Source organism: Dryobates pubescens, chromosome 4 (genome assembly GCF_014839835.1).
Source record: "Dryobates pubescens isolate bDryPub1 chromosome 4, bDryPub1.pri, whole genome shotgun sequence".
Lineage (NCBI taxonomy): Eukaryota > Metazoa > Chordata > Aves > Piciformes > Picidae > Dryobates > Dryobates pubescens.
Window position 1 is genome coordinate 9,226,487 of NC_071615.1, and position 7,793 is coordinate 9,234,279.

Sequence of the window (7,793 nt, forward strand, 5' to 3'; positions counted from 1 at the left end):
TTGGTCCTAATTAGCTTGAAAAGTCTGCATGAGCTAGCTGCCATTTGCCTCAGTAAATTCCTAGTTTTCACTTCTCTGGAAGGCTGCCACTATTTCCTGCTCAGAAAAAGCTCTTTGGACACAGAAGCAGACCCCCTTTGTCTTCCTCTCCACTGCACAGTCTTACACTCCCAAAATCCTGTCACCATTGTACAGGCTTATGCCAAGCAAAGAATGACAAACAAAAAAAGACAACTCACACAAGACAGCTATGACATTGAGACTGAACAACAAAATGCAGAGGTGTGGAACAACACTGCACCAGACAGTCCTGTAACTCCGCTCCTGCACAGAAGGAGGCTATCTGAAGCACAGCACCCGTGGCAGAAAGCCTCTGTTCCTTTCTCTTTGCACATACTGCTCTAAAATTGCTCCCTATACCCTTGGCTTAGCATCTTTCTTGACTTAAGTGGTATTGAGCAAAATACTGCAGACAAATCATGACCCTGCACTTAAGCTGTCCTATTTCCCTTGAATTTCTCCAGCCACGTGTAGCTCCCAACAACAGCACACAACTCCAAGGGAGACACTGGAAGGGACCCTGTCCACATATCAGATTACATTCTCATCACCACACCAGTCTTACCCTGTTGCAATGATGTTTGCCAGCTGAGGGGTATTGGGGGCAATCTTCACAGTAATAGTATCAAAGAACAGATGGTCTTTCCTGGCATGAATTGTGTATGTACCTGTGGTTATGTTCTCCAGGCGGAAAGAGCCATCAGATTTTGTTTTTACTGTGGAAAATAAGATGAGTTACAGAAAACAGAGCATGTGTTGACTGAGAGCATGTGTTGACTGTCTGTCCTTATGTGTCAAGAGCCAGAGAGCATGCACTGCTTCAGGCTATGTTTAATTTATATTATACAACAAACCCCAGCATTATGCTTCCTTACTAAACCAACCTTCATTTCAGTACATCACAGCACAGTTTAGCATATTGCTGAAAGAAAACAAGACATTTTGGACACCAAAACAAATTGATACTCTCATCTAAGCCAGAAAAAAAAACAAAATTAATCAGCTGCACAAAACCCATTCTAGTATTTCAAATAAGTTGCAACAAAGGCAGGGTATTATCCTAATAGGTTGATTCCAGCTCATATACTGGTCTGTACTTGAGCTTAATAAAGGCTTCCCTGAAGCAACAAAGACAGAGACCACTGCATACCTTTAATCTGATTGTTCAGAGTCACAGTGGCATCAGCAACTCCTTCTCCTTCAGGACCATTCAACACTCTGCCTGTGACAGAGAATCCCATCACATGGAAAACAGGCTGAAATGGGAAAACAGTTACCATTAATCTTGACTCAGTAAAAGCAAGCATACACCTACAGCAATCAGCACCAACTGTTCTCCACACACACACACACACATAGAAAGGAAATTTATTTCCAGCTTTAGGAAGAAAATGTACCAGGATAATCACAACAAAAGTACATCTTAATCTAGGCATATAGTTCCCCTAACTACAGGCACAGAGTCTACATTTATCTTTATCAGCACAGCTCAGAAAGCCCAGATCACAGAACACAAGGCACTCGGCAAACCACACAAACTACAGGCCTTTCTCCAGGGATGTGACAATCTGAATGAGAAAATTTAAGCAACCTGAAAGATTGACTGCCTCTTTGCAACATGGACGTGAAAGTGACCATAGCAGACAGCTTTTCCCTGTTTGGTGTCTTCCCAGCAAAGGGGACTGAAGCGCAGAAATACAGCACAATGCTAGGGAGCCATTTCCCTGCTGTGCAAGAGGGTATGTGTAACAAATCAAACTGCCTACAAAGAAGTTTTTCCGTAGTGCACTTGCTTTCTGCTAAAATCAGTCATACTTTGACAGGAATGAATGGCACAAAAGGATTATTTCCTCTGAATGCCTTACCTCAATCTGTAAACTGTCATGCTCTACAAGGAAGTCCAATCTAGATGGAGCAACATCAAAGGTAATTCTCTCTCCCCTGTAGAATGGTATCTGAAAGAAGACAAATCACTTGGACTCCTAAGAAGCTATGACAACGGATATATCTTTCTTCTCCACTTTCCATGTCCATAACACCACCAGACACTTCTGTGAAGGGTCAAATGGGCTGCAAATGTCCTGGAAAAAATATCTCAGTGGGATGGAGACAAGTATTTCAAGATTTGATGGAAACCATATGAGATTGTCCAAGGAGATAGAGAAGTAACTCTACTCAGAAGAGTGCAAATCTATTTGGATGTGCGAGAGCTCACAGACAGGAGACAATACCAGAAAGCTTAGAGGAATGAGAGGCTTGAATACCACTTATAAGGCATGGAGACTAAGAATGCAGTGCCAGCACTCTAGGCAGTGCATAACCATACTCCCACTCTGCCCACAAATAATAAAGAGCATGGCCAAAACAGAAAACAGAGAACTTTAAGGTGGCTGTCTCTAGCTGAAAGCTGCAGCCTTGCAGAAGCCTCCAGGTACTATTCTGTGCCTGGTCAATGAATTCAGGGGCATGTATTCACAAGTCCTTACTCAGACACCACACTACAGACCCCTAACACAGCAACTTACTTCCCTGTCATACTTCAGGTCAGAGGTTCCCATTCCAGTTATCTCATCCAATTCAAAACAGTTCAACTATTTCTCTTTTAACAGGTACAAAATTACGCATGATACAGATTAGAAAATGAAAGTTAACAACCCAATGGACAGACAAGCAATAAACTTTCTAGCTACTTACCACAGTGTATTTCCCACTTGGCAGAGAAAGAAAGCTGAAAGATCCATCTTCTTTTGAAACAACATTGCACAAGTAGGACACAGACTCATCTCTTGACTGGAATCCATCCACAGGAGAAATATTGCAGCCCACAACATCCTGTGACAATAAATGCAATACAACCTTTTTTCTCATGGGAAAACAGAAAATAATTTCAGGGGGGAAGCTGTAGGAGGGTTTCAAATACTATATTGTGAATTAAGGATGGGAAGTACAAAACCAGTTTAGAGGTGAAGTTTGACAGCACAGCTTAAAATTCTTGTATAGAAAACAAACCAGACAATAATCAATTTTACAACAACATGGACAGAAAACTGGGAAATTCAACATCCCCTAGCCCCCCAGAACCGCACTGCACATCTTAACTGACACCAGTTCTGTGGATGAGGTTAATGTTACAAAACAGAGCTCTGCTCTACACTACAAATCACTACACGTAACCAAATCCTCCACACTCATTTCATAACACACTTTCAAGGTAGAAATAGAAGCTGTTAACTTTGTCTCCACATCAAAAGAGCAAAGAGCAATTAAGACTTTGTGCTGAAGACAAATTACAGCTCCGAGTAGCACAGTGAATTGCAAGATTTATCTGCCAACATCTTGTGAATTGTGCCAGAAGCTGGTTCTTCACGAGGGAACAACGACATTTATCATGCAAAAAGGTCTAGCTGGGAAAAATATTGTCCCAAACCTGTAACCCTTAACCCTGCTGACCCACAGGGAATATACAGACCAATAATGTGCTGTGACCATGTATTACTATAATACAATAATATTATAATACAACATTATATTATGTTTTGCTCTTGTTGCCAGCTTCAGTCCAGGTCTTAGTTTTGTCTGTGCCTGAATAGGTTTTGAGGAACCCAGTTGCTTGAAAGCAATAATGAAGAGTTAGAAAGAGTTGAAATTAAAAGAATTCTCTGATTTTTTTGTGTCTAATAAATATGTAGACCTTAAGCCTCGGTTTTGCCAACATTTCAACACATGGCCATCGTGTTCCATATCTAAGTAAACCCACGGAAGTCATGAGAAAACTCAGCATGTATACAAATGCTGAAAAACCCAACCAAACAAAAAAAACAGCTCAACACAGCCCCCCACCTAAACCAAGCAAACCAAATACAGCCTGAGGGTTTATGTACAGCACAGTTTATGCTTTCCCTAAGCCAGGCTCAACGAAGGACAGAGTTATCAGGGCAAGATCAATCTAGAAGCTACTTAGCTGCGTATTTATGTTCATGCTCATATGGAAGAGACACTGAAACACCATTACCTCTTTAGTGACGGAAGAGGAGAAAAGGAGAAACATGACCCCTTTCATTGGTTCTCCATCACTCCTTACTGACCCAGAAACATTGTAGCCTGCCACAATCAGAGGGCTAGCAGCGTAGGCATTAGAACTCGTCACCCGTACCACTGTGCTTGACTGCAACATAGAAACACATTTCCATCCAAAGTAGGCAGCAGATCTCATTTAGAGCACGAAAGTAACATTCAACAACAGAAACAGAGGCCAGAGCAGCAGCACTCAAAGAGAGTCCACTGGCTATTCAAAATAAACAGACACTAAAGCAAAGATACTCTGCAAAATGGTGGTTTTCCTGTTTCACTGATACAGGATCTCAGAGCCCCTCAGCAAGTAAGCAGTCTGAGAGGAAAGGATTAGAGCATTTATTGTAATATTCAAGCTCATGCAAAAGGAGGAGGATTAGAAAACCAAAAGCATGAGCTTATTTGCCAGCCCTTCCCTGGCTGGCTCCACTAACTCCAAACTAGGCCTGCAGAAGGCAGTTTCTTGACTACATGAATAAAATTCCAGTAACCCTGTTCACTCACAAAACCCTCCCTCCCACTAGTTGATAATGTCTAACAGATCCATTCTCACTAAACAAGTAAACCAGAACTTTTGTAGGCTCTGACCTCTTTCAGCATCCAGGTAGGATGAGATGCAAAGATTTCATATTCACCAGGAAGCACTTTAAAGAACGCAAACCTGCAAGGTAAGGAAGAGGTCACAGACACTCATTTACAGGAAAAAATTCAGACTGTGCACATGTTAGAAAAAATACTTAAGGACAACTACAGCCCCCATAAATATGGCAGCACTGAAAGAATCCTGTGTAAATGAAGAGGTGAATTAAGAATGAACCACCCACACTCACTTTCCTCCAGGCTGTGTGGTAGTTGCTTGTATGTTTATGTCACTGCCAGCATTTCTCAGTACAACCTGAACCCCAGCAGGACCTAACGTCTGACCTTTGCTAAGAACCTGTCAAAATGAAAAGAAACCAGAGTATAAATGGATTAAAAAAATTGCAGAGCTGAAGCAGAATGTTGTTATGAAGGCAAAATCAGCATAAGATGGAATAAATAAAGATAGCAGAGTCTAACCTTTCCATTCACAGAAAACCCTGTGAACACAAAGTTAATATCACCTCCTTTTGTGCAAATGTCATTAATGCCATCCACATGGATGTCTACACTGGTCGGTTCTGGAGGGGAAGAACATAAAACAGCGTGGTAGTTAGAGAATAATCACAGAGCAGTTCCACTTTAACTTGACAAGACTCTCACAGGAATGCATTAACTGAAGCATACAAGTTGCTCTGGAAGTCTTGCCTCAGCAATGTTGGAACACCCACAAATCCTGATGTTGAAAATCCTCCTTCTCCCTCCCCTTGCAGACATTTCTGTCAAAAATCCACATTACTTCAAATCAGTTCATAGGCTGTTTTGACAGTGCCTACCCTACAGGTTTATTTTCCTCTGGTACAGTAGGTACACGTTAGTAACTAAAGCCATGCAGTAGGGCTTATATCTTTTGAAAATAGCTTGATTTTCCCCACCAGCTGCAAGTCAAAGAGAGCTAGGTCCTACACTGCAAAGACACTGTCCTATTGTAAAAAGACATGTAAGTACTTACCAAAACTCCACCCTAGGGGAGGCTCAATTTTAAGGATGAAATCCCCCTAAAACATAAAAAAAAATAAAACACTGATTGTCTTCACTGATCTAAATTCAGTTGAGCTAAAGGATGAAAAAGCCAAAACACAAATATCATGCTGCAGAGCAACACAAGACCCAAGTGTCCCACTCTCTTTTCCTCCTATCAAAGATACTCTGCTCAAAAAAACATCAGCATCAACCCAGGCAGGCTGGGATGCTGGGCTCATATCCAGCAAGCTAAGAGCAAAAATTAAATAGTATCTTTTCACTGCTTCCAGACCAAACCTGGACCATGTTCAAGCAGTTCAGCGTTAGAAAGTGTTTGCATCTCTCCCTACCTGCCCCAAGAGATTTGCTCTAAAATCAGCCTTTAGTATTTCCACTAGGAGGTCCTATTCAACCATTCTGCCCAAACACAGGATAACAAAATTCCAATCCTATTAAAAGCTCTGCTCCAAAAGGCTATTAATCTACAAAGAGATTCTCTTTAAATCAGTGGATACCACATATGTTCTGAAGTTCATCCACAGAAAGGCTTAAAGACCTAAGAACAAGAATCTGACGCTAAGATCAGAAGGTATCTTATATTCTTAGATTGGGAAGAGAAGGATTTATTTGGTTGGTCTAGATGAACTTTAAAGGTCCTTTCCAACCCAAACCATCCTTTTACTTCTGATCCTCAAGTTAACTAGCTCTTTAGAAGAGCAAAACACTTAGACCAACTGAGGGCAGCTTGTATTTAACACATTCTCATACAGATTTATGTTAATTTCTAGAGACAGATAACTGAAAGCTTTATCAGCATGCTGTAGGAACCTGTACTTTTGGTGTAGTATTTGCACAGCTGCTAGCACACGGCTGTTGGCAGTAACTCAGGCAGATAAATGGCACCAAGGCAACATCACAGCTGAAGTCACCTGGCTTTTCTCAAGAGAATACTTATCACTAAGAAATAAAATATTTGCATTACAAAAAGAAACGGTTGAAAGTTTGGTCCAAAGCAAGCTAAAGTATGTCCCGATTCAAATGTTCCGTGGATGGGTGCTGTTCTGATGTTTAATCTGCGGCAGACGGGAACACGGCGGCAGCTCCTGCCTCTAGCACGGACAGCACTGGTATGTCAGTTTCTTACCTTATCATAGAGGGGAATCATGAAATACCCGTTGTTTGGAGCACAGTCTGTCTGGTATTTGAGAGTACCATGTTTTGTGTATAACTTAATCTAAAAGAAAAAAAAAAAAAAAAGACAGAAAGGTACTTTTAAAAAAGGCTGGAACCAGACATTCTCTAAGCGCTGTAATACAGCGGCACCCGCGAGTTCCCAGGGAGTAGCCGGGAAGAGGTTCATTGAAAGAAGGCTACATTGCGCCAGGCAGAGCCGGTAGTCCTGGCTCGGACGAAAACGTTTTGTGAGGTGTCCCACTTCAAGCGAAACCATGCCGCAAACACGGACAGCTCCAACAGCGGCCAGAGCAACAGGGCTTGAGCCAGACTGCGCAGCCAGACCTCCGGCCCGAGCCTGCCGAGCCGGGAGAGCAGTGAGCGAGGGCCGCTCGGCGATCTCGCCCTCAGCGGCGCCCACCTCAATCAGGGAGTAGTTGATCTCCACATCGGACTTCACGAAGCCGCCGCAGCCCACCACGATATCCTCAGAGGCCCGCGCTTGGGCGCAGCAGAGTGCGCAGAGCAACGCCGCGGCCCCCCAGGCCCGCATGCCGCTGCCGCAGCCCCCACCGCCGCCTGCCTGACTCAGCACCGCCCGCCGCGCTGCCGGAAGAGCTGGCTGCGCCCGGCGTGTGCTGCCCCCTGCCGGCCCGGCGGGCTGTGGACTTGCTCCCCGCCGTGGGCTATCCCGCCTCCGTCGGCAGCTTCCCGCGGCGTGCTACGAAACGCTCCCCGAGTCTCTCCCCACAGCCTTCGGGGCCCCTCCTCGGGGATTATGCCTAGCTCGTTAGTGCCGCTGCTCCGCGGCGAGGCGATACGGTGGTTCCCTGGCTGCCCGCCTGTGGACGGAGCTGAGGCGAGGGAAAGGCGTAGGAGCTCTCGAC

The 7,793-nt window shown here is 43.9% G+C and overlaps 1 protein-coding gene across 1 annotated transcript in view; it reads right to left on the reverse strand.

Annotated features, from left to right (window-relative positions):
* Window positions 1-7,504, reverse strand: part of LOC104298962 (BOS complex subunit NOMO1) — a 29,059-nt gene extending 21,555 nt beyond the window's left edge. Inside the window, exons 1-11 of the mRNA XM_054180432.1 lie at window positions 7,328-7,504; window positions 6,878-6,967; window positions 5,723-5,768; window positions 5,191-5,291; window positions 4,962-5,068; window positions 4,720-4,792; window positions 4,073-4,225; window positions 2,755-2,892; window positions 1,926-2,015; window positions 1,211-1,316; window positions 626-776 (exon numbers count right to left, since the gene is read on the reverse strand). Coding sequence (XP_054036407.1) covers window positions 626-776; window positions 1,211-1,316; window positions 1,926-2,015; window positions 2,755-2,892; window positions 4,073-4,225; window positions 4,720-4,792; window positions 4,962-5,068; window positions 5,191-5,291; window positions 5,723-5,768; window positions 6,878-6,967; window positions 7,328-7,459 — 1,187 coding nt within the window. The 5' untranslated portion in view covers window positions 7,460-7,504. The remainder of the gene's footprint in view (window positions 1-625; window positions 777-1,210; window positions 1,317-1,925; window positions 2,016-2,754; window positions 2,893-4,072; window positions 4,226-4,719; window positions 4,793-4,961; window positions 5,069-5,190; window positions 5,292-5,722; window positions 5,769-6,877; window positions 6,968-7,327) is intronic.
* Between the last annotated feature and the right edge of the window lie 289 nt (window positions 7,505-7,793).